The sequence below is a fragment of the Neopsephotus bourkii genome, unplaced genomic scaffold (genome assembly GCF_033783945.1).
Source record: "Neopsephotus bourkii isolate Nb327-2 ecotype Australia unplaced genomic scaffold, CSIRO-AGI_Nbou_v1 NB_250, whole genome shotgun sequence".
In the NCBI taxonomy this organism is placed as follows: Eukaryota; Metazoa; Chordata; class Aves; order Psittaciformes; family Psittacidae; genus Neopsephotus; species Neopsephotus bourkii.
In genome coordinates, this window is record NW_026900760.1 from 1,705,829 (window position 1) to 1,732,731 (window position 26,903).

Consider the following 26,903-nt stretch of genomic DNA (forward strand, 5'->3'; position numbering starts at 1 on the left):
ATTTAAGATGATCCCATCTATTTGCCTTAGCTTAGAGGATATCAGTCATTGTAGACATGGTAGTGGCTGATGGGAAGGGTGTGCCCTGTGGCCTGTAACCTCTGGCAAAGAGGCAGCATGCGCAGCTTGATGTGGTACTGTCAGTCTGTCAACATACAGACCTAGAAGCAGTCATGTCCCGGTGTGATCCTTCAGAAATGTGCTTTAGCAGGTTTGGTGTTGGGTATGTGAGGTTGAACAGGTAATCTATAAATGATTCTGTAAGGCTGTTACAGCATAGGATGACTTATGAACTTGAACTACTGATATTCCAGTCTCTTAAACTTATGAGTAATGGTGAAAACAGAACTGCAAAACTGAAGAAATTATTTTTTAAAGTATTTATTATCAAGTGAGTCTCTGAATTACTAAACTTTTTTGGCATTATTACTGAAATGCATGTATGTAGTTTTTTGCAAGTTAGGAGTTTTCTCAGTGCATGATTTTGGAGGGGAGTATGTTTTTCCTGTTGCGGGATGATAACAAAAGTACAAGAATAGTTACATAATTATTGTCTCTCAAATTCTTCTGTTAATTTGTAACCAGAAAGTGCTGAGCCATTTAAAAGTGAAGAAAGCAGCTTACAAACTTTTCAGATTCCAGTAGTCATGTATCAGAGGGAAAATAAAGCTTTCTGTGACAGTTTAATTGGTTTGCGTGTGATTTTTTTTTTCCTTTATATGGAAAACAGTGGAGTAATAGCTACTTCAGGTCATTTACTACTGAAATCTGGACAACCAAAAAGCTGCCTAATGAGAATTAAATGTGCTACCTAAGTCACTTCTCTTAATACTTGGATGCCATGGGTTTAATTTAGTGAACTTGGCTTTGACCTAATGTAGCTCTGAAGGGAGGAAGAGAATTTCCATCTTCCTCCTGTCGATTCCACTGGGTCTAACAAGCAACAGATCTGTCCCTTTCCTGTGGTCTGTGAGAGGCAGTGTCTTTCATCTTACTTGACGCTTGTGGCTTATTGGTTTGTCTTTTTCTCTGGTCACTTGGCATCATCTTTTCTGCGGGTAAATTTACATTTAATTTTTTTAACCTGGCTTTCACACAGGCTGCTCTCATGTTCTGCCCATCTCCTGGAATTGTGCTAGTGCTAGGGGGCTTTAGATTACTTTTCTTCCCATGTGTGCTGTGCAGTGCTCACTAATTCCAGGCCTTTCTCCCTGACATTCCACCATTGCCAGGTTCTCTGTGAAGAGCATGAATACCCTGGTATAACTGATATTTTCTATTATAAACTTTAAAACATGTGAAATAGATCTTAGCCTCTTTCATTAGGTGAAATCTATGTACTGTCTCTTTCATGGCCACTTGGTGCCTCACGTGTTTTCTAATAAAAATCCTTAATGTGATTTTATGAATATAACCTTTAAATACTAGAGCTGTAAAATAAATGGGGAGAAACGTACATTCAAAAGACCACTTCAAACAATAAATGTAATCTTATTACCATTATGGTAGCTCTTGGATAATGCTTTATTTGCACCTCAGGTAAGAGAAAAATGGGCATGACTCTAGTTTTCCAATTTGGCATTCAGGCCTAAGAATAAATCAGTTAGCAAGAGTTAGTGAAAAAGTCTGAATGAGAGTGAATACTAAATAGTGCACTTTTTCCTGTTGAACTGTAGTCCATTGAAGTGACTGGCTGGTTTGGTTTTTTTTTTAATTCTGCTTCTACATGTGAAGAAATATCTGAATGTTCATAAAGGCTCATTTGTTTTGAGCATATGCATCATTTCTTAGTGGGGCATGAATAGACTTCAGTTCCCCATCTTTTGGCCCTGCTTTCAGTTTCCACTGAAGCCCATGTGTGTCTGAATGAGAACAGCACTAAACAGGAGAGAATTCTGTGTTCAAACAGTAACATTCTGTTGGCATTTAATTGCAATAAAGTTGTTTGCAAGGGCTGGTTGTGAAGATGGCTGAGGAGAGAAAACCAATGGAACAGTGTAGGAGACTATCTGATGAAGGTTTGGGGTTTTTTTTTCCTATGTATCTTCATGATCCAATTTTTCACTGACTTATTTTTGTTTGGTTTTTTTTTGTTTTTTTTCTTTTGGCAGTTTCCCTTAACTTCCTGAGAAATTGCATGTTATGGATGAATTTTTGGCGACTACTTTAGGGAGCAGGTGTAAATACCTGGTACACTGTTTAAAATGTGTTTGTGGAAAGTGCGCAGCAAAGATGGTTGTTGTAACCATTTATACACAGTGACCCTTTTTGGCTTTGATGATTTTGATTATGCATGCACGGTAAGGTCATCACAACCTGAGTGCTTAGAACTGTTAATTCTTTTTTGGCGTAGCTTTTTTTATTTATAAAATTTTCTGAGTAGCTTTACAAGATGTATGCTCTAGAGTTCATTTGGAAGCATGTGCAATATACAAAAATGCATAGGATGTCTAAGCCTCATGTAGAGCATTTGATTTAAATACTGTCCTATTTCAATATATATTAGAAACATGGAAAGAACAATTATTTTAATAGTTGCCTTAAACTAAATGTGTATATATATATATATATAAATGAAAACTTGGCTCTAACAAGGATTTTTTTTAAGCTTTAGTTTAATCAGATGTGTAGTTCCCATTTGAAATCTCTGGTGCTACAGACATGATTAAGTGTGTATGTAATTGCGTTTCTGGATTAGGGGTGTTATGCAGTATATCTGTATTTGAAGAAAAAATCTGCATGATTTCTTCCTTCTAGAAAGTCTCAAAAGATAAATTACGTACAAAAGATAAATTACATACAAAAGGTTTATACATCTCTCAGGTTATTCTGTCCTCATATGATATTCTTGCTATATAATATACATGGCTCTGCTAAAGCATAGGTTGTTATCTCAGCTGTCTCACTTGGGTGGGGAGCAGTCAATGGTCCCACTTGTTGGCGATAGAAGTGTTCATCATCATCATGGGTGTCAGAAAGAGAACCCTGTCATTGTACTAGCCAGTGTAGTTGGATACAGATGAAGGAAGGGGATGAACAGGCTGAAACTTGCTGTTCAGGGAACGTTTGAGCCCTTGTGATGGCTGCTGCTCTGGAAGCAGTCTGAGACAGGGAAAGCGCACAAGAGAATCCCATTTCTGCACAGTGCTTCATAATCCCCCATTATCCAGGGTCTGTTTTTAACAGCCACAGTACAGTCCTTACAGATGATAATTTACTAAATGAGGGAAGAATCAGCAAGGGAAGAGGTAGTTAGCACGCACTGTTTCCCTATGGTCTGGCAAGTCTCTGTTTGTGTCAGACTCTTCCTCTTCTATTTGTTCTTAACAGAAAGGAACCAATTGCCTAATTGGAGAGTGTGGGGGAACAGAACATATTTTGTTGATGAGGGTCCAGTTTGTTCAGCTGAATATTTTGCTATGCATAAGAGTAACTGTTGGATACTTGAGAGTCTTTGCCCCAGTGGATGATATGCTCTTGAAAGAGGCAGAAAAGCAGCAAGTCCTGGTCAGAAGAGATGGGGAAACAAATGGATTGAAGGTAGAGGGCATGCTGCCATGTTTCTTCTCTTTTACCACTGTCTTAAGTGGTATTGTACTGGTATAATTAGGAATACTATTTGACTTCTGTGAGGAAAGAGATGAGCTGGAGGTGGAATATTTCATTAGAAGCAGGTGACAAAATAAGAATTATAAATGCTATTTATGTTGTAGTAGGTCATAGAAATTCTAGTCAGAGCCCAGGATATCATGGTAGAAATGCAGAACAAAGTGATGACCCATTTTAGTTCATAGTCAAAATGATAAAGTTTTAAATATTGTAAGACCAGGCAAGCAATAACAAAAAAGGCTTTGGTATTATTACATTGCTCTTGATTTCATTATTTAAGAGAGCCATGTCCCACAGAAACATCCTCGCTGCTGCTAGCGAGCAGGTTTCCTGTGTATCAACAGAAGATTAAGAGCCATCTGCATGGAGATGTTCTGTGTCTGTGCTTCTGCTGGCTTTTTAATCATTAAAGGAAGACATGTCATGCTTCCCAGGGCCAACACCCGTTTGTAACTACTGACTACCTTTGTGGCTTCTTGCAGAGCAGACAGCGTCAGGAATGCAGGAGCCTTTTCTCTACCTTGTCTTTTTGCTCCATGTTCCACTGATCTGGTAGGAGCTCTTTGTTCTTATGGGTCTGTTGTCTGGCTAGCCATGTTATTTCTTTGTTCAGGTTGTACAGTGCAGTAGTACTCTATTTTTCAAGTATTTACATTGGTAACGTCAAGGAGAGCTGTTTCCCTGCAGCTTTACTCTGGAGCTGAGCAGAATGAGAATCCGAATATGGTGACTTACTTCAGTTCATAAAAACTCCTCAAGAATGCTGAAGTCCTTATATACTTAGCATGTTCAGCTGAATTACAAATCTTCTCAGGGGAGCTGTTGTTTCATAGGATTACTTGTTGACTATTTGTGTTGAACTGTAGGGTAGGTAGAGATATTTGGGGGGATAATGTGCTCTGGACAAATTTTCGTGAGGGAAAACTCAAGTTAGTCAGAAAAACGAGCAGAAACACATCTAAGCTGCTCTGTCTCATGGTATTTGCTGACCCTGTTCCTTTGAAATGATCTTACTAGATATATTCAGAAAGGTTTTATAATTTTTTGACAGGTTTTTATTGTCTCTCTTAGTTTTGAATTGCTGGGAGGTTTCCTTCTTTTAGGTATAAACCTAAGCCACCACTTTTTCACAGCTGAGGCAACTATCATAGCTGCCTTGCTTCTTGACTATTAGCTGTTGCTTGAAAGAGAGCTTCCTTAGCTTGGGCTACAATCTGTGTTGTGCTTGAAATGTAATTCCTATGTGTCTTGCTGGTTGCCACAGGAAACAATATTGCTTTGGCAAGGAACTGAACAAAATTACCTTGTCCTAATGCAAGAAAAGAAAAGGGGAACACTAAAAGTGGACTTTTGAATAGCTCAAATCTTTGAAGCATTTGGTTAAAAAAATAAAAACAACCTGACATAATTTAACATGGAAATTCTAGGATTATGTTTTGTAACAATGGTGTGTTAACCAGTTTTTTCGCAACCTGGCCTTATACTTAGGTCAGCTGAATTGTATTAAGAATTAGCACAGATTTAATCCACTGAATTGTTTAGCAGATAGATTCCCATGAGTGATTCATGTGTGTTTCATAAAGTCCTCCTTAAAAAGAAAATACATGTTAGTGGAGATTTGACCATACATACACAGGTCTGCTTTCATGCTGCAGTTCTTCAGACTTATTTAATCCCAAGGGGTTAGAAAACAAATAATGATCTCGGGTGCAAACTTGCTCACCAGAGTGTTTTTTCCATAATGCAACTAAAAAATATATGAAGTGCTATTTTTTTTAATGTTTACTCTAAATTTAATGTATTAATAGTGAAAACGTATTTTAAAACTTGTAACCTGAATTCTTTTGAACTGGGCATTATCATGTTGGAGTTTTTGAAGCCAAGTTACAAATCCCAGAAAAATAAGGTTTGCATGGAAAGTTCTTGGCAGATCTCTCTTGGAACAGCACAAACAAAATGCTTAACAAGGAGGCATTCATTATTTCTGTCTTGTTACCCTGTGTTATTGCAGTCACCAGCTGTAAGGTTACTGGCATCTTTGAATCTTTCTAATAGAAAGCATAGGGAGCAGTCATGTAGTAAGAGATACGCTGCAGTTTTGAGGCTTGCTTTCTTTTTTAACAGCTATTGTGTTTTATCAAGCTGAGCTAATGCATTGTCTGCATGTTCTCACAGCAGACAGTTAAAGAAACTAACTGTATTTCAGCAGGACAAATCTGTTGGTTTAACTTCAATGGTCTGTGGTCCTAAGTGTGCAATTAAACTACAGATGGGCAATGTTACCATGTCATGAAAAGTGGAGGTTTGTTTGCTTAGTATTTGTAACAGCTAATCGATAAATTCTGCAAGTGCTTAACAGAAACAGAAGCTCAAGAGCAAGTTAAAGGATTTATGTTTTTTCAAGTTTTTGTTACCTTGAAAATGTCAGCCTCATATAATTAGTGTTTATTAGTATTTTCACTTAGTGCTTTGAAGTCCTCAGTTTTATCACACCTTGACTGTATTTGCAGGTGTGTCTAGCTTAAAAGAGAAAACATTTTCTGTCTTATGCCATAAAACTTAAATTACACATACCGGGCTTTAAATGGATGCCTTAAGACAAAAGTTATTTTATATTTTAATATTTAATGGTATACTACCTTACAGAGCTTTATAAGGACATTTATGAGAAAAATCCCTACAGTATCCAGTGTGTAGTACAGTGCCATCCTCTGAATGATCAGAAAAGCCAAGCCACGTTCTGAGGATGTCTCTCCATCTCATTTTAGGTGGGTGGGAGTTTGGCTGGACCTACATGAATGTTTTGAGTGGCAGCTGTTTCCAGACGAGTAATTTTTGCTTCTTAGGTTTGGATTTGAAGGGATGTGTTTTAATTGACGTGCTGGTACCAGCAAGGGCTGATTTAGCTGGAATTGAACTAGGAACTCAGACAGTTTGTCTGAACTGGGTTTCTCAGATGTATATAAATAAAAAAGCTACTTCAGGAACCTGTAAGAAGAGCCCAAGTTAGACATAGTAAATATTGAGAGGTAGACTATTCAGGCTTAGGGTAAGGTCAGTTTTAGATTTACACAGACTTGGTCCCTTCCTTGTTTACAAAATCTGTCTTATGACTGACCTTGGTATTCCAAGATTGGGATATGTCCCAAAGTCTTTTGCTTCCTCACAGACTAGGGACTTTATGCCAGAAGACATGTATAACTAATACCGAGACTTGCTTTTCAGTCCTGTTATTGTCATTCTTTAATCTGTGCTTTGTTGTCTCTGTAGGATGACTATTAAGGAGAATTTGCCTGGAAGGACAGTACATCTCTGCCACAAGTGAATATCCAAGTGAGAGGATGAATTTACTTTCAATATATGATCAGGTTAGTTCTAATTCTTTTCATTGATGGACCAAGAAACATAAATTAGCAATGGAATTACTAGAATTTTAAGGTATGTTTTCACTTAAAGATTACATAGGTGTTTTAACTCCTTAAAATTTGCATAGTATAGTGGTTCTGTAATGACTTAATATGGCATGTTTAGCTATATCAAATGCATTTTTTTAAAAAGAAGCTCTTTTACTTAGGAGGCTACTTTAGTTCATCTTTACAAATAAATGCTTAGAAACTTATTTGCTAAAGCATTAAAGGGCTAGAACAGTACTTGAAATGATCATTAAATGACACAGTGAATTATTTCTGAGGCTAACAGTACAATGTGATGCAAACCATTTGTCCAGTATGTAATCGTTCTGCCATTGCAAGTTTCAGCATGGTAACTTTCTGTTCATAGGTTTTACCCTGAGTTAGGTGTTGTCCATACTAGTGCAACCACCATAAACACTGTATTATGTTTTACGACTAATGAGACAGAAATACAGTCATGCTAAGACTAGATCCAGATTGCTTCTTTACCACTGTTTTATTTTCAAGAGCTAATGAAAACCAAAGCCTGCCAGGTGATAGAAAAAACTTTAGGCTGTTGGAAATAGCTATACATAGTTTAGTAGGGAGGAACTGGCAGGAGACTTTAGCCCTGCTTTTCCAGCTTCCCAGGTTTGAGTTTGAGAGTTCATGAAAAGGAAAATGAAGGGGGAGGAAAAGCATTAATCGTAGCAAATGTTAACAATCTTTTCACTCATTCTTTTCTATGCATAAGAGAAGTAAACAGGGAAGAAATTCATCTAGGGAAGGAAGAGTGAAATTGATGCACCTAGTTTAGAGATAAGAAGTAAAAAACATTTTGCCTTTTGAAATGAAAGCCATCTGCTGTAATTTACTGTTAAAAAACATCATGGACAAATGGCCTACCTGGTGACCAATGATTTGTATTGCATCCCAATCCTTTTGGAAGAGGTTTTAGCTGAAGGTGTAAATTTTATCTTTGTAAACTAATTCACAATTCTTCTATTTTGCTTAGCAGTCATGTGTCATGGGTTGTAACAGACATCATGTACAATGTATTTTATATCACATGACAAAAATCTGTGCTTGTGAAATTAATGTCAAGTATGGCAAAGGTCTGCTAAACTAATACTGGAGACCTGCAATATGAATCAGTGGAAGAAAATATGCACTGTATATAAAAAGGTGTATTTTTTTTAAACTCTTAAGACTGGAATAAAATGCTCTGTACACAGGGAGTGACATTTAAGAAATTTAAAAATCTATTGGGCTAGAGCCCAATAACAACAGCCACTTAGAGCAGTGGTGCAGGCTGACATAAATGAGGCCGTTGAGACCTGAATGCTGCATAGCCACCAAGCCTGCTGCTAGCAGAAAGTACAGACACTGAAAGGATCCTGTTTTCTAGCAGCTGCCAGTGGCTTCCAAAGGCAACAGTCACAGCTGGCTGTCTCTCAGTAGTGGGGACATCCTGAGTTTGGCTTCTACTCTGGCAGCAGTTGAGTTGGCTTTTTGTAGATACAGTTATAGCCTTTCCATGTTGTTTAATAATTTTTGTGTGAGGGATTCAACTCACTAATTTAAGACTTCATGCCCAGACAAATAGGGACCAAATGTAATTTTAGGAAGTACTCAGGTTTAACCTAATGATTAGTATTGGCATAGATTTTAACAAGATGACTGGTAAAAAGTCTAGTTTCTCTTGCATGTTTTCCAGACCCTTTATAGTACAGTACTCTCTGTTCTCAAAACTAGAAATGCTGGTAGGAGCTTCAGAGCTGGAGAGAGAAATTTATTATCCATTATCCAAATTATTATCCAAGGCTTATGTTGTAAATTTTTCCTTCAGTCTGTCGCATTAATGGATTATAACTCTGTGCTTCTTCCACCCTGTAATGCAAATACAGTGTACCAGAGCATAAACTGTTACGTTTATAATTCTTGTTGATTAATTAGAAAGGTCTTAATCTCTTAATAAGCAATATGATTGGAAAGAGAGTTTATTGAGGGGGCAGGTGGTAATACACACTGAACACTGGTCATCTGGCAAGCTGGAATTTAATGATTACTGGTGTCTTCTGTGGATTTTCTTTTCCTTTCTCATCCTTTTGTCTGGGACCCTGGGGTAGGGGAGAAGGGAATATGGTTTAATTTCAGTAAGTGCATGTTTTTGGAGTGTTATCTTATTTCTTTTTGAAATAAATACTAATCTTATATGCTGCCAAACAGCCTTATTAATTGGAACACAAATCTACATGGCAAACTGGTAAGCAGCTTTTAAACATAGTATTTTAGATCCTTTCAGAAAGAAAACTAGATTAACATGAAAGCAGAGATTTTTAATTCTTAATTCTGCACCTCTAATTAAGTTATTTCAAGATTTATTTAATCCTGTTAGTCTACACCTGAATTCTCTTAAGAATCTGGGTTTTGGTTTACTGCTTACTGTAGTCCCTGGAAATTTGTGATAGTCTTTGAAATCTTTTGATCAAATATTTGTTCTGTAAGTCTCATAGACTTTACAGAGATTTTTAAATTAGTTTAAATGATTCTTGTACATTAAAGTCAGTCCTTTTAATTGGAAAAAACTACTCTGTGTCTTCTACAAAGAAGATGGTAATTGTATTTGCTCTATTTTTTACAGTCATGCTAAGGCTACAGTGATATTAAATCAGAGATTCAATTGACTCTCAAAGTACATGTTATACACAGTATTTGAGCATTTAATCACATACATTAATTATGTTCATAATTATTGCATGATTTGCCCCATGCAGTTATTTCCCTATGGACTAGTGGTATTAAATGCCAGAGCTTCAGGGCAAGGCTGCTGGGTTTGGTTGATTGGTTGGTTTGTTTTTTTCAGAACTCAGTAATGTGCTTTAAGAATGCCAATTTAATATTTTACTTCTAATTTTGCCACAGATTTCTTCAGAGACTAATATTGACCAATATTTCCTTAGGGTATGACTCTTAAAACAAAGAGAATGTTCAGAAAGCCTGAAAATCTTAGTCTAAGACTTCTTTTACTGATTATTTACTTTCAGAAAGCTTAGCACGGGTTTTTTTGCTTAAGCAAAATGAGAAAAACTAGGTCTCATAGTAAGTATACTCCATGCAGTATCTGTACTAATCAGGACATTTTATATGAATTTTAGCAGCATTGACTAGTTAATGGTTAGCCACCATTATTTGTTTTTAGATTATCTGGATTTTTGTCCTGTGGTTTCTTTAAAGCTGTGTTTCAGAAACCAGTGGAGTCACTGACTCACCAATTCCTTCAATCAAAGAACTATTCATTAAGTATGGTTTGGGTTGGAGCTGCTGTTGACAACCTACCTACAGATCTGCTGAGTGGCTTCAATTTCCCAAAACATTAAAGCAGCAGAAAAATAGTTTGTTTCATAGCACCAGGTGGAGCAGACACAGACGCCAATCCCCAAGTAAACATGCTTTGACTCCCATGCCTTCTGAATGGAAAGACATTGCCCCTCCCTTTCACCCAAGCAGTGGATGTTTTCTTAACTCCAGTTATAAGTATTGTGGCGTGCTTTAAAAAAAGATTAAAAAAAAAATCAGGGAATACTTTTTATTCTTTAAGTGACATCTTCGTAAATGTCTTGCTCTTCATCCTTTATAACATTAAAGAACTGGGATTACTTAGTTTAAAATAATGATGCGTAACATGTATCTTGATCTATTTAAAATAGTTAATAGCGTAAAGAAAAGCCCTCTAGGCCCCCTAGAACCTATTCCTCTTGATGAGACACATTCCTTCGGGGGACTTTTTATTTTCAGATTCATTGGTGCTGACACTTGACACTTGAGGGAATGATGCATTTGGTGCTATTTGGACTCTTGAGTCCATTCTCAGTAGTTTTGCATACACTGGGAGCTCACTGTAAGTGGAAATTTGGACATCACATGAGGCTATTTTGGCTACAAAGTGAACTTTAAATACAGTGTATTAAAATATTTTGGACACTTTCCCTTTGGGATGTATTTATCTGTTAATGAAATCCGTGTGGAACTTGAGAACAGATTCATGGAGAAGTGCCCACAGGTTGTGCTCTAGTACAGGTTTTAATTAATGTGGTCATTCTGGGAGGTATTGCTGTGGAGAGCCGAGGCATATGGTACAGTAAAGCAGCTCTTTGAAATGCTTGTGATACCATCTCTGAATTAGTATGCAGAATGCCTGTTTCTTATGGGTTTAGTGTGCCTGGGAGTAGAGGGATTTCAGTCTCCTGCTTTAATCCAATCTTGTTTTATTGAATTATTTATTATTTGCCAGTGATGGGAAATGTTGGTTCATGCTTCTAAGGAATGGCTGTGAGATGTTACAGAGCGAAGCACCTGTTATTAAACTGAGGGCAGGAATCCAATGTGCCACACTTGCTTTCTGTATAATTGAAATAGAAACCATGAGTGAATATGAAAAGATCTTCATGATATAATTTAAAATAGACAAAAAAATCAAATACCTTAGTATTAATAATTTGTGCTTCAGTTGTTTTAATTATTTATTTTTACTTTCAATCTATAGTTACTTTCCTAGGCAGCTGTTGTCCTGGGACATATGCAGTATAAACAAGATGAGAAAACTGTAATTTCTTGGTGTTTTATCAAGTAAGTCAAAAACCAATAATACAGATGCTACTTTTTGGGGTTTCTTTTAACACAGCCTGTAAAATTTAAGATTTTTCCATGATGACACCCTCAGATAAATTGTCCAGAATGTGTAAAAATAAATGTCCTAATTGTTCGTGATTTTTAACAGAACTTAAACCCAATTTTAGTCAATCAGCCTGAACTAACTATATTTTATAAGGAAAAGTACTAAGACAAAACCCTTGTAGGATATCTGAGAGCATCTTGTCTGGGGACTCTTCGTACAATCTAGTGAACTTTAAATGTACAAAACTTTTAAGTGCAGAAATCTTACTAAAATGTCATTTGCCTCAGACCTGGTTAACAGCATCAAGAGCCGAGAGGATGGGAATTACATTCACAAAGGCTACCTATTACTCTTACATATTTCAGCATTCTAAAAAAGCTTAGGGAAGTGACTGGGCTAGAATGTTTATGCTTTATTCCAGGAAAAAAAAATACTTATTTAGTGAGCTCACAAAGCACAGTAACTGTTCCAGAAGAGATTTTGGTACATGTATCCTGACTAAATTCTCCGTGTAAATAAAGAATAACATACTACATTCGTGGAAGCTTGCACTCCTTTTCAGTAAGTACTTACTAGAAAGGGTATTACAAGTTTTATTGGAAGAAAGAATGAACTATCAATACCTGTATAGCATCTCTGAGCCACTCAAGGTACAGTAGATCTATTGTATCTGTTCCTCAGTCATCTCGTTTTCAGACTGAAGAGTTTATGTAATTATGTCTTGGATGGAAGTCCTTTCGTGTCTGTAAAGTCCTTTTCTAAAACTTAATTTCAATATCTGTCCCTCAGACAAGGGAAGCGAGTGATGGGAAACACCAAATACAAGGTGTATTCATATATGTGAAATGTCAGTTTACACAGTAGTGTTCTCTAGACCTTTCTTACTATTCTGTATCATGTAGTTTTGTTTTTTCTGACTGCTGTTACATCCTGAACCAATGCTTTAACAAAATTATTCATATTAATCCTCACATCTTTCTTATGAATAGTAAAGGCCAATTCAATGCTTATCATTCAGTACTCAGTCTCAAGGTATCTGTCTGTGTAGGTTTGCATTTGTCTGTCTGAATTTTACCTGTCATCATAACCAAGTCCTCTAAGGCTCTTGTAAAGCTCTTTTGTTGGCCCTTGTGTTAAGTATCTACGATCTCCTTGCTGGCTGATTTGTCACTTTCTTGATCTTTAGGTTGCCATATCAATCTGCAAAACAGTACCAAGTTTTACAGAATGCACCGGTGACTTCCCTCTCTCCATTGTGGGACCCTCTATTTATGAGCAACGTAATACTTGTATTTTCAAAGTGATAATTAAAAAGGAAAAAAAAAAAAATCCGTACCTAATCAGAAAGCGTTGATGAGTAACAAAATAGTGTTCTCATGAAACAAATCCAGGGTAGGGCAGAAATTGAAAGTCATGCATCCAGAAGTGAATCATGGAATACACCCACTGACTACAATTATACCTTCCACACAAATACGTTCTGAATTTTGCAGCTGAGAACAGAAGGAAAATGTGCTACAAGCAAAAATGCTCAAGTTGCTGTTATTAGAGTATGGACAGTATTATTTAATCTTAAGACCTTGAGCATGTCTGTGTAACCGAAGTGTGCAAACTGTTCTCTCATGGCAGGTGAGGGCAGAATGGTAGCTTTCAGAAAAACAACAATAGTCTTTACCTTATAAAAAAAAGGGACTTTAATTTTCTTTAGATTCAGTTGTTTCCATTAGGTTAATATTAACAGAAACCTACTGTTAGGAGAAAACACCACTACCACCACCACCAAAAAACCCAATAAAACACAACAGAAAAAGCTGATATATAAGGATGTTTGCATTTTGGTATGTGGACTTGCAGAGTATGAAGCCTCTCATATCATATTGAATATTGTTGAAATACTGGTCTTAATTTAGCAAATGATGTTTTGAATTCCAGGAAATGACCCTGTAAAAATGGGAGTTAAGAAAAGGAAATCTGCCTATGTTAGAAACTCTCCAGGAGGAAAAATGAAGAAAGTCAGTACAAACAAAGGAGAATGATGGAGGCTGAATCAGAGAAAGGTGGGGATTTTATCAGAGAATGAGGAATTCATGGAATGTGGGTGAAAGATGCCTGACAGTTTTTCAGGTCTAGAAATGCCCACTTAATCTTTCCAGAAGCTCAACAGTCTCTTCTGATTGCACTAGTTAAATAAAAATCCCACGCAGACCAAAACCCCTTATTTGCACTAATTTTGTCCTGCTACTGTGGTAATCTAACGAGGAATCCAGCACACTTTAAGGTAGGCCACATTGCAAGTGTGACAGGACTTGAATGTTACAGAATGCTGTGGCCAACTGCTCAAAAGCCTCCAGCTTTATGTGTCTGTTTTAACCCCATTCCCTTTGGCTTCTCTGACTGTTCCTCTGGACTGCCATTAAACTGTGTTTCCAAAGGGGCTGCTAGTATTTATAGATTTTCTCTTTTAGCAGGAAGCGATGGTGGTGGTCACCAGCAAAAGTAAGAAGCCAGAAAGAAAATGGAACTTCTCATCTATGTGAATGCTTTCAGGCTAGCAGGATCATTGTTGGAGTAGGAGGGATGTAAGGTACAGTCTCTTTTGGAGTATCTGGAGTGCCTGGGAGTACATCAACCCAGAGAGCTCCCAGAAAGGTATCTTTCCCATGCTCCAAATCATTTATGGTCATAAGGTGTGCTCTGGGAATACTCTGGTGTTCCTGCTTGTGCTCAAATCCAGGAACCTCCTGCAAATGGTGCAGACACAGGGACACCACCTCAGGGTCCTGCTATTCCAAGGGAGTTATCTTGGACAGGTTGACTGATCTGGTAATGTGAGCCCTTGGGAAGACAGGGACTAGCAGTGATCACACTTGTTCACAATGGCCAAGCAGCTAAAACCATCAGCTATTACAGTGGACATATATCTAAGCCTTGGTATGTTTTTCCATGAGCTTGGTTTGCTTGCGGCAGTGGAACTGCTGCAGTTGTCACACACCTAGGCTGTCTTGTCGACTCCAGGATGAAGTCTGAAAGTCTCTTTTGCCCTGCACTGAAACGTGGTAATTTTTAGTGTTCTCTTGCATTGTGATGGAGTGTAAAAAAAGTGTTCATTATTGAAAAAACCCAGTTTGCAGTATCTGAACAAGGCTCTCCTCATGGCCTTCCAAGTGTTTTAAGTGGGTCAAGGCACACACTGGGCATTAATATGGCATGCCTTACACCTCCATCATGTGCAGTAACTTGTGTACATACGTCAACTCCGGCTGTAACGACGGGAGCGCTGAGCCAGCCTGCCCCGCAGCGGGTGAACAGTCGCCCGTTCGGTCCCCCAACACGGAAACGGAGCTCGGCAGTGACACCTCCCGGCGATGCGGTTTTCCCTTCCCAGGCCGAGTGCGCAGGCCTGGCCAACGGGGCCTGGCAACCCGCGGAACTGGCCGTTAGGCTGCGGCCGGCCGCGCGGGTTTTGGCACTTGGTGAGGCCGCTCCGCTCCGCTCCTTGTAGGGCTTTCTCTTCGCTCGTCCCGGCTCCCTGTCTTCAGCAGCGAAGCTCCAGGCTTCCGCCAGCTGCTCGCCCGACGCTGTATGCGTGCAGCGCCGCCATTTTGTGAAGAAAAGCGGCGGAGGCGGGTCCGCGGCCGGTTGGTAGCCGTCTTGCGGTGCCGTCCCTCTGTCTCCAGCGGGGAGGAGGAGGTGGGTTCGGGCTCCGCCTCCCAGCATTGCGGCGGGGGAGTCTGTCGGTAGGAGCGGCTCTGTGGCGCGGGGTAGGTATCGCTGCTGGAGAGGCGGGCCGGGGCGGGCGCAGGAAGGAACCGGGACTTCCTGGCGCGGTGGCCCTAGGGGCGGGACGGGACGGGACCTCACTAGGAGCCCCTGAGGGTCGGGGCTTTCTCGTTTTTTTGGTACTTCTTGTGAGCACGTTGTCCTCCCCTCGCTTGGAAGGCAGCCGAGTTTATAAAGAGGTTTGTTGTGTGAAGTTCTCGTTAGGTGTGAAAAATAAGTGATGAGGTCTGGTTTGATGCAGTGGCGATGGCGGCAGTCGCCGTGCAGGCATTGCGGGTCTGCCCATGCTCCACAGAGAGCTCATTCGATGGTGAGCTTCGCATTCATGCGTTACCGTTTTGGGTTGCTTCTATTTACGCAGAGAAACTGACTGTAAACACAGAGGTAGCTGCGTGCATATTTAGAAAGCCGATACGGAGTTTACAGAGACTGGTATGCACGGTACGATTAATTCAGAATAAAATAGCGATATTTTGTGTATTTTCTTTACTGGTTGTACCATACGAAACGACGATTGGTGAGAACACCTGACACTTCCAAGTACTGAAAGTTTCAGAATATAAAAGTTAAGATTATTTATAGACACGTCATTCGCCTTCCTTGTGTAACAGTAGGAATTTGGCAAATTGACTGTGTTTAAGTCTTTGCTCTTTCTTTGACACCCTGAACAAGCAGAGCTGGATTCTAAACATATCCCAATCTACAGCTTTCTTAAATATGAGTGGGCTTTGAAAAGGACAACAAAAGTGGAGGGTGGAGGTCTTGGGTGGGTTCTGTACTAAATTTGCCATAATTTTCAGAATTTATATTTTGCTTGGTTTGGGTTTTTGTTGGTGTTTTTTTTTCATAGCTTGGAAGAATGCATGTTTTGCCTCTGTATCGCATCTTAGAAACAGTTAAACTCTCCAAGGGATTTAAATATGACTGATTCTTAAAATGGATGCATTCCCAAACTGATAGTGAAAAAATCGGTTTGTGTTTAATTGCAAATGTCTAATACCGCAAACTAACTGTAGATGGATCTCTCGTTCTATGCTGCTGCTGTTATTTTAAATTATTTCTTTGTATTGCATCAACGTTGTAAAGACCAATATCAGTTTTGAGCAAAGCAGTTTCTAGATCTTTCCAGGGTCGAGAGTTGATTTCTAGGTTTGCAAGTATGTTTCATAGCCACTTCATGTGGTAACAGTAAAACATACCTTTCTCAATGATTGTGGTTTCTAACGGTAACAATTTTCTTTCTAGTGTACTGGAGCATGTTTTTACCAAGACCTGTTAAAGTCAGGAGGACTGCTGATGAGGACAGAAGTTGTACAGCTGCTAAGAAAAATAAATTGTCTTCTGGAGGATCTTCGCTAGAGGAGACCACCAAGTTTGAAGACTGTAAGTCAGTTAGAACAGAAATTTCTGCTTCAAGGTGCAATGAAGTTGTACAAGAACACGCAGAAGCTGCAGCTGCAGACCCTTGTGTTGCTAATACAGCTTTGGGAAAGGACAAACAAAATACTGATGAAGGCAGCTCTTTGGAAGAACCCGTAAAATCCTTCAGCAAATCCCAGCGCTGGGCAGAACCTGGAGAACCTGTATGTGTTGTGTGCGGTCGCTATGGAGAGTATATCTGTGATAAAACGGATGAAGATGTTTGTAGCTTGGAATGTAAAGCCAAACACCTTCTACAGACTGAAGAAAAGGAAAACAAGCTAAAATCTGATCAACTCAACAAAGCAGAATCTCAGTCGGAAGCACACCTGCCTAATACACCTTATTTCTACAGAGATCATTCCTTTATTTTAAGTTTGCAGGATGAGCAGATTGAGAATCTTAAACTGCAGCTAGGTATTGCTGTCCAGGGCCAGCAAATTCCAAGACCTATTTTAGAGTTTCAACACTGTGGTTTCCCTGAAACTTTAAACTACAATTTAAAGAACTCTGGCTATGAAGTCCCAACTCCTATCCAAATGCAAATGATCCCTGTTGGACTGTTAGGGAGGGATATTGTTGCTAGTGCAGATACAGGTTCTGGAAAAACAGCAGCCTTCCTGCTCCCTGTTATTATGAAGGTTTTGGAAGAGGTAATGAAACTTCATATGTTTAGAAAAAGTGGTTTGCAGCTTTGTCTCTTGGGTTCCCAGTGTAGCTGAGGATGTAATTGCAGTGTATTTAATTGACATCCAAAGATTTACTATACTTTTGATTGATGCTTGCTTGATTGGTTATTGAAGTGGGGGGAGGTGCAGATTTATTTTTACTGACTTTGAATATTTTTTCACTTTTGTCAGGAGATAAAACAACTCTGTGAATATTACTTATACTGTTTCTGCTTAAGAAAGATAACTAAATTCTGTGGTAAATTCCTAAATGACTTAAAATAGAAAGTAAAAATAATTCCACATTCTCTGCAAGAAGTTGTTCCTGTATCTTTACATATCTGATGACTGAAAGAGTTTTTTTTTTTGCATTGACATTTTTTCGCAGATTGATTTCTGTTGGAATTATGTTCCACTGACCATCAAATAACTGCAGGAATTGGGGATATTATAATTTCTGAAATGGTCACATAGTCTCTCAATCGATATTCTGGGACAAAAACAATTAAGAGAACTTGCTTGTAAGGATATGAATGCATGATGAGAGTAATGGCAAACAGTATTCTGTATCTTGTGTGTGGTTCAGTATTGCATTTTGTTTTTGTGGTTTTATTTTAAAAGAAATGTGTAAGAATATATTTGAAAATTCTGGACCCTGATCCTAGTTGATGTTTTGGAATGTTTAGGTGCCTTTGTAGATATACATACACACTCTAATGTCTGTGTATGATGGTTTTTTTTCCAAATTAGTAACTTAAAGATTATTTAAGTATCTCTCAATCTTTAAAGTGCTATAGCATTAGTTGTAAGAACAGAAGCATTATATAGAGGCATTTAAGAACTGCAGTATTACGCTTCAGCACCTCTCTGATTATCATTAAAGTCTGCAAGACAGTCACACGCTCATAATGGCATGGACAAAATTGGAGCCTTAATGCATAATGCTTAATTTCTCTACGGCATCTTTCTCATTCTTCATCTTTAGAGTACTTTATAGGTTAATGTGTATGTCAGGAGAGAATTTTGTTGTTTAAAATAATTTTTAATGTAAAAGAGACATGAGATATTGAGAGCATGAGGGTAATCTGGTTATGAGATAGTTGACAGTTCCTGGCTTCTCAACACAGATACCTTTTCTTTGTGGTAAGCTGTTAAATGCTGTTGCCCACTTGAAAGCAAGTCAAGAAGCTCTTATTGACACAAGTATTTAACTGTGTAGTTCCTTTGATGATGTAGTGGGAAAGGAACAACCTCCTGTTGGTCACTTGCAAGTATTCCAGTGGGAACCAGAAAGAAACATACACCATCCAGAAAAACATTCAGTGAATCTGTGACTCTAGCGTCAATATCTGAGAGCTTTGTTTATTTGCTGAACCGGTGATTATTATTACCTTAGTAACCTCTCTTGGAGCTAGGCAGGGAGACATTATTCCGTCTCCCTGCCCTTTCCCGTTTTACCTTATGTTCGTAGAATCATAGAATAGTTAGGGTTGGAAAGGACCTTAAGATCATGTAGTTCCAACCCCCTGCAGTGGGCAGGGATATCTTCCACTAAACCATGCCACCCAAGGCTTCGTCCAACCTGGCTTTGAACACTGCCAGGGATGGAACATTCACAACCTTCCTGGGCAACCCATTCCAGTGCCTCCCCACTCTTACAGTAAAGAATTTATTTTGTTCTTTTTACAGTGTTCTTTGTTATTATTTGTTAACTGGAGTTAGGAATCTATATTAATCTGAGAGGAATCACTACTCTGTAATTTTGTGTTTTCTGGGCTGCGGAAGTATCAGGTGAGAATTTGGTTGGAGATCTTTATATAAGGAACAAACAAAATATTTAAGACTGCTGCTTTAATGATTCATTCATATTTGGCTGACTAATAGTGTGTCAGAGGAGCTACTAATTTTGTTTCCCGATTTGAGATGTGTTTTTTTTTTTCTGTATAAAGTTCCTATTGCTGCTTATCTTCTCTGGCTAATCTGTAATGTTTTTATGTACTGCTGTGCAAGACAGTAAAGGGAAATAGCCTGTTCTGTCAACACTTCTAAAAGCTTTGGTTTTTAATGGTCTCTAGATTCAACTAGATCTTGTGTTTTGAGTTCATGGGAAATTTATTCTGAACTTCTGTTAAAGATTCAGTGCAATAACTAAAATAGAAAAACCCCAGTATTTACAAATTACTACTGGATTTCTGGGTCTTTTTTGTTGTCAGGAAGCTATTCTAACAGTCCACTTAGACATGCATTAATCTTTTGTTTTCAAAAGTTGAGTAATTCAGGGATGGACTTTCTTGGCCTGCATTGTTAAAGGTATAATCCCTTTCTACCTTCTGTCTTAAAATAAAAAAGGTATTAGCGGTATATGTTGTATCCGCAGTAGCTGTACTATATCATTTATATAATTTATATTAATAAATATATTTATTTATATGCATATAAAATTAAAAGTGCAATTTATAATTTATAGCCACAGTAGCTGCACTATATAAATTAGTATAATTTATATGAAAAGAAAACTGGACCTGTTCAGCCTGGAGAAGTCTGCATGGAGACTTTGTAGCAGCCTTCCAATATCTGAAGGGGGCCTGCAAGAGTGCCATAGAGGGACTCTCTATCAGGGACTGTTGTGGTGAGGCAAGGAGTAAAGGTTCAAACTTAAACAGGGGAAGTTTAGGTTGGATATAAGGAAGAAGTTCTTTACTGTGAGGGTGGTGAGGCACTGGAGCAAGTTGCCCAGGGAACTTGTGAGTGCTCCATCACTGACAGTGTTTAAGGCCAGGTTGGACAGGGCCTTGAGCAACCAGCTCTAGTTTGAGGTGTCCTTGCGCATGGCAGATGAATGAAATTAAGGTCCTTGCCAACCCAAACAATCCTATGATTTTATATAATACTAATAATTAGTATTGGGAGATTTAGTTTTGAAAACTTGTCATCTATATAGTAAAGCAATTCTACGTTCAACAGAATTTTCCCCTCTTTCTAGACAGAAACTCCATCTGCCCTTATTTTGTCACCAACAAGGGAGTTAGCAATTCAGATAGAGAGACAAGCTAAAGAATTGATGGCTGGATTGACAAACATGAGGACAGTTCTCCTAGTAGGAGGCTTACCACTGCCACCACAGCTTCATCGTCTCAAGCAAAGTGTTAAGGTAAGGACTGTAGTGTGTAAAGATTTTGGGAAGAATTATGTTTCCATGACATTCACAGAAAAGCAAAATGTTACTGTTGACACATATGGTCACACAAAGACATGAATAGACAAGGACTTCTAATTTACAGCAAAAATAGTAAAATTTTATTATTATAGCCTGAATATATAAATGTAGGTTATATTGCCTGTATTTAGACACCTCCATTAGAGTTCTGAAGGGTCCATTTCTTTTTGAGGCTTCACAGTTAAGTTATCTGTAAGAGTGTTATGACTTGAATGCAGGTAATACCAGCAATTACCAGCTTCCTCAGCTATGTGTAGCTTTGTAGTTTTTCTGAGTCATCTGTCCTTTCATGGAATTTCTAACTCCTGGGTTGTTTGTTGTTGTTTTCTTTTTGTGTGTGTGTGTTTCTTTTCTTAGGTTATAATAGCAACACCTGGAAGGCTTCTTGAGATTTTAAAGCAAAGTTCTGTTCAACTGCATGGCATAAAAATCGTAGTGGTGGATGAAGTAAGTTTTCAGTTATCAGGGCTGCATTCTATACAGAGATCCTTGAAGAGTCAGTGTGAGTGGGTGGTCTTACTGATTAAACATACACTTTCTTTGTTATAAAGATAAAATATATGTCTTAAGAGGAAAACCAGAGTTTTTTAACATGTTTTGAACTGTGTTTGAACAAGGCATGTTCTGTTGACTGTAACAGATTTAGATACCTGGCAGGGTAATACTGCTAGACCAGTGTGAACCATTTGTTTTTAATTTTCTCAATTAGCTTTTCTTCTGAATTAAAATGTCCTGCATTTGGGTTATTACGTGCCAGTTATGCACACTATGGTTTTTCTGTCAATCTGTTCAGGGTTCTGCTGCTCAGGGAAAAATCTGGTACAAATTTTGGTTTGTTTTTTTCTTTTCACTTAGGTGGATACCATGTTAAAAATGGGTTTCCAGCAGCAAGTGTTGGATATTTTGGAAGACATCTCTCACGATCATCAAACCATACTGGTGTCAGCCACAATTCCAGTGGGCATTGAACACTTAGCAAATCAGCTTCTGCACAATTTTGTAAGAATAACAATTGGAGAAAAGAATCTCCCATGTTCCAATGTTCGCCAGATTATCTTGTGGGTAGAAGAGCCATCTAAAAAGAAAAAGCTATTTGAAATACTAAACGTAAGTTCAATGGTTTTCTCATAAGAACAACTTAGAGTCATGTCTTTACACATCTCTGTTAGGTCCTCATCTTTAATTGTAATAGGTAGTGAAAAGGAGGAGTGAGGTTAAGGATGTAACTGCACTAACTAGTGCACACAGCAACTCCTTCTGTGCAGCAGCAAACCAGATTCTTTTCCTGGGATACAGATTAAGAATTAAGATTTTCATATTTTTTTGTGATTTGCAGTATGTCAACCCAAAGATCTGTACTGGTTATTTGAGAGGAACAGAACTTTCTTAAACTGCCATAGCTGCTGTGTGGCCTGGGAGTGGTTTGTGATTTTAGAAGTCATAAGAGAAACCAGTGAGAAAGCTAATCTAGTTATTTCTTGAAATTATTTTAAATTAATAATCTTTTATGAGTACCTTGTGGAGGGAAATTTGGAGTCTTGGCTGAAGGTATTCAAGAAGTAAGTTAGAATCTTTAACTGAACCTCAGAACTTTTTCAAGTTTGGAATTATTATGTAACATTTAAAGAAACATAAAAGCTGCTTTTAAAAATGGATGTATTGGGTTCTGATTCTACAAATCTTATGTTTATGATGTACAAATGTGTATAGTTTCCTGGCTGGTATCTTGTTCCTTCTTATATATAGAGTCTAAAAACATTTAATCGTCTGAAGGTCTTGTTAATATTAGAGATAATGAGCAGAAGAAATTAAATCCAAGTTGGTGATGATGAGCAGCAAACTGTTGTAATACCTTCTTACATAAACTGTTTAATATTACAGGATAAAAAACTCTTCAAGCCTCCAGTGTTGGTATTTGTGGACTGTAAGCTAGGAGCAGATCTGTTGAGTGATGCTGTTCACAAGATTACAGGATTGCAGTGTACAGCTATGCATTCTGAAAAGTCTCAGGTGGAAAGAACAGACATACTACAGGTTTGTGCCTCCTAAATTTGTTGGGATTTTGATAAATTTCAAATGGCTTTTTTTTTTTCTTTTTTTAAAAGATTTTGTTTTTAACAAGTTAAATCATAATTTATTGCTGGTCTACAATAAAACCTGGAGTATTGTTGAGACAATGGAGAGACAGATGGACCAAGCAATTACTGGAGACTAATTCCTAGATTATTTGCTTTGAAATGGGAATTTAAATATACATTCAAGTTTAATTGACAATGTTTTAATTGAAATTGTGGTTTTAATTTCTTTAATTACCTCTGTGAATTGTGTTTTTACTTAAATCAGAATACAGGGTGTTATTCTGTCTTCTGCAGCAGAATAATCCCGCGGGGTATATTCTTGCATTACATAACTAACCCAAGCCTGTCCTTGGAGAGGTTCAAAATAGAAATAAAGGAAAAAAAACCTATTTTTATTTATTCTTCCTTTACTAGGGATTACTTCAGGAGAAGTATGAAGTTATAGTAAGTACTGGAGTCCTTGGACGAGGTCTGGACCTTGTCAACGTCAAACTGGTAGTAAATTTTGATATGCCTTCAAGTATGGATGAATATGTACATCAGGTCAGTAAGTAATTGCTAAAGCATTATTTGAAAAGTATAATGAAATGTGACATCTAACTCTAGAAATTTAAATGTAAGTGTAAACAGAAAGGTTAATTTCCTCTTCCGAATATTGTTCTCATAGGAAAGAAAGGTGCTCAGTATCTGTTCTGTCTCTTCTGTGAATTATTAAAATCTACAATGCTGTTGTTTTGTCTCCTATATATTACTATAGACTAGAACAGTGTTCTTCGGTCAGTTATGTTTAAAGTGTTATTCTTCCTGTTTTGTACTCTTCCATAATTTTGTGTCTATAGAAAGCAAAAGTTTCCTGTGTTTTAACTATCTGTGTGAAGAAAGGCCAAATACCCCTCTTTCTGCTGCAGGTCACCTGCAGTGTGGGATATGCATGTAATACGGCTGGGAAGCCTGTTGTGAACTTAATGTTCATTCCCTCTTCTAACTCCAGTATCTCCTCTTTTTTTTTTTCCTGAGAATTTCCTGCTTTAGAAATAAAAAGGGTGTGTGGGTTGTGTGTGTGTGTGTATGTGTAGTTAAAACACCGTAACCCTAGTTTGGCTAGCAGATGAAGAGAACTGATTATTACCCTCTTTCTGGAACTTAGAAAGCCACAGTACTCTAGTACTGTGACATTTTTGAGAACATCTACTACAAGAAAAGCCAACAAAGGGGAGAGAGTCTGTACAAAGTCAGGGGGCTGGCACATGTGACATGTGAATAGAGACAGGGAACCGGGCTTGTTTGGGCTGGAGGTGAGATTTAATTGCGGTTTTCTGTTTGGTAAGGCATGGTTACATAGGAGACAGAGCTCAGCTCTTGGAGATGCACAGTGAAAGAACAAGAGCCAGTAGTTAACAACTTACTGCAAGGGAAATACTGGCCTTATAACGGGAAAAAACCCCTTTGTTTTGCTTTTCACAGTGAGAGCAGGTAGGCAGTAGAGTGAGTTACCCAGAGACATGGTGGGACCTTTGTCCTTGGAGACACTTGAAACTCGCTCCATAGGACAAGACCCTGAGCAAATTGATCTAACCTCTCTGATTTTTAATTCTCTTTCTGCAAAAGTTTCAAGCAAGTGGTAAATAAATACAGATGGTCTTTCCTAGCATCAAAACTGTACCAATATTAGCATGGTATCTCTTCCTAAATAGTGTCTTTGTATATACCTTTCTAATTTGTTGAAGCACTTTGGATAATATTGATAAATAATTTTTCAGTTACTAGAACACTGAAAGTAAAGGGCTTTTTTATGTTCATGCTTGTACATACTGTGTTTCGTACAAAATACATGTATGTGGCATTGCTACAATAAGCATTTTTTGAAGTATTTTGTTTGGACCAGATTTACTGTAAGCCTTTGCTCATAGGCTGTATCATACATCTCAGCATCAGTATTGGACTGAATCCTCGGTATGCTTTCTGGGGTTTATGTCCCATAAGCAAGTTGTGATTTTTGATGGATTTAAGCTAAATCTTCAGATTTGCATATTCTGACTTCCAAGAAGTTTATCAAAACTTTATGCTCAGAGGGTGAGACAGAGAGATTTGGTGTTGTCACTTAGGTTAGTCAGTGTTTTAGAACAGAAAGTAAACTTTTAAGGATCATTGAAGAACTTGCATTTAATACCAATAACAATATAATTTTTTCTTTCTCAGGTTGGAAGAGCAGGAAGGTTGGGTCACAGTGGGACTGCAATTACTTTTATCAACAACAACAGCAAGAAGCTCTTTTGGGATGTTGTGAAGAGAGTAAAACCAACAGGCACCGTTCTTCCCCCGCAGCTGCTTAATTCCCCATATCTTCATGACCAAAAGAGAAGGGAACAACAGAGACTTAAACAATTACAGAATAGGCTTGTAACAGGAGATAATATAATGGACATTATTAGAAAACATGACAAAAATAGTTCTCAGAGGTAATAAAGATATATTTATAGTTATGTAATCATAATTAAAGTGTGATTAAAAATAAACATGGAATTTTGATGCCTTGTATATTGCCTTTTTTGAAGAAGTTTATTCAGTTTTTTAAGGAGTCTCATTTTTAGCTCATATTTATTTTGAAATACAGGCTATTGTGTGTTTGAATTACAGTAGTGCCTAGTAAAAACACTTTAGCCCTTTTTCAAAATCCAGTAGTCTTTGATGTTGCTTATAAAATGAACAGAGGAGATACAATTTTGTTTTAATATTTCTGAATAATCACTTCAGACTTGTTCTAAAACACACTCTTCTGGTGATTTTTATGTTACTATATTCAGACGAGATCTTTGCAAAGGACACTCACAAAAAAAGGATAAAAATATGGCGACAGATTGGTCTCTGAACACAAGCCTCAATTTCTTTCTGTTAGTTCACATAAAAGCATCCCCTGGGAATATTGCTCTGAATCTTCGGTATGCTTTCTGGGGTTTCTTGTGAACATACATTCAAGTTTTGTTTATAAACAGTACTGAAAGTTTAGTTTCTCTTTTATTTCCTGTGGACCAGTTAAAAGTCCTGCTCAAGCATTTGCAATAGCGGAAAACCTTAGTTATTAGTACAACTTCATTGTAGAAAAGTAGGATAGACCACCTAAGGTAAATAAAAAAATTTGTGTTCTGATTAAATGAAACAGTGTAGTTCACTATGTATATGTTATATTTGTAATATATTGATACATGTATAGTATGTGTAACAGACATGAATATGGAGATCATTACTACTCAGTTAAGCACAATTTGCCTTGTTCTGACACCGTATGCTGTTTATTCTTTTGGAGGGTAATAAAACCAAAACCATATTAAGACAGTGGTATACAACTTCCATCCAAAGTCTGAGATAGGTTATAATCAAAACTTGCTTTTTTTTTTTTTTTTTTTTCCTTTTAGACTGAAGCTTGAGAAAAGTGGTTTCATCATAGTTTTCATGCTGCTGTCATGCAACATCCCTTTTTGGCAGAATGAGGTGTCCCAGGTAGTTTAGATGTCAGCTCTCTGCATTGTATATTTGCTCTTTGGCCAAAGGGCAGAAATACGATGGCCTGATTTTGTTAAATAATTTTTAAAAGCTCAGTAGTTGGTTATGGGTTTTTTTCTGCAACTGGAAACAAAGAGGTTTTGCCTGCTGGGAGGCAGATGCCATAACTGTCATACTGGTGCCAGATTTATATAGTTAGTAATGACAAACTGCTAGTGTTAATTTTGAAAATCTGAATTATATTTATTATGATGCCTACTATTTTCTGTGCGCTTTTGCTACTACTTTGCTACAGGGAAACCTTTTTAACTTGCCTCTTCTTTGCCTTTTGTCTCCCCCTGCTGGGTTTTAAATCTTTTCCATATTAATCAATTGTACAGTATATATAAATGCTGTATATTATATAAGAAGCATGTATCCTTCGGCAAGACACCAGTTTTTCTTCCATGAGGTGGTTTGACCGTATCCCTCATGTCCAGTCCTCGGCATCATCAGTAATTCCATTTGTTCCGAGGGCTGACTTCCCCGCTCACCCACCTACCTACCTACCTCCGCCCAGCC

The 26,903-nt window shown here is 37.8% G+C and overlaps 1 protein-coding gene across 3 annotated transcripts; it reads left to right on the forward strand.

Annotated features, from left to right (window-relative positions):
• The first annotated feature begins 14,158 nt into the window (after positions 1-14,158).
• On the forward strand, positions 14,159-25,379 carry DDX59 (DEAD-box helicase 59). Of its 3 annotated transcripts, none has more exons than XM_061346006.1 (8): positions 14,159-14,258; positions 16,705-17,531; positions 20,530-20,697; positions 21,121-21,210; positions 21,619-21,870; positions 22,645-22,797; positions 23,256-23,384; positions 25,041-25,379. In XM_061346006.1, exons 2-8 carry the CDS (start codon positions 16,716-16,718, stop codon positions 25,302-25,304), a joined length of 1,872 nt encoding a protein of 623 aa, XP_061201990.1. In that variant the 5' UTR covers positions 14,159-14,258; positions 16,705-16,715; the 3' UTR covers positions 25,305-25,379. The 3 variants fall into 3 exon arrangements, with proteins under 3 accessions (XP_061201990.1, XP_061201989.1, XP_061201991.1); XM_061346005.1 differs by lacking the exon at positions 14,159-14,258 and adding an exon at positions 14,867-15,152; XM_061346007.1 differs by lacking the exon at positions 14,159-14,258 and adding an exon at positions 15,312-15,416.
• The last annotated feature ends 1,524 nt before the right edge of the window (positions 25,380-26,903 follow it).

Excerpts from the sequence above, each read along its gene's own strand:
- DDX59 (XM_061346005.1), top strand. The coding sequence starts at position 14,882 with ATGGCATGCCTTACACCTCCATCATGTGCAGTAACTTGTGTACATACG. Across the intron at positions 20,698-21,120 it reads GTCTCAAGCAAAGTGTTAAG|GTTATAATAGCAACACCTGG; the intron begins GTAAGGACTGTA and ends TTCTTTTCTTAG. Across the intron at positions 23,385-25,040 it reads TGGATGAATATGTACATCAG|GTTGGAAGAGCAGGAAGGTT; the intron begins GTCAGTAAGTAA and ends TTTCTTTCTCAG.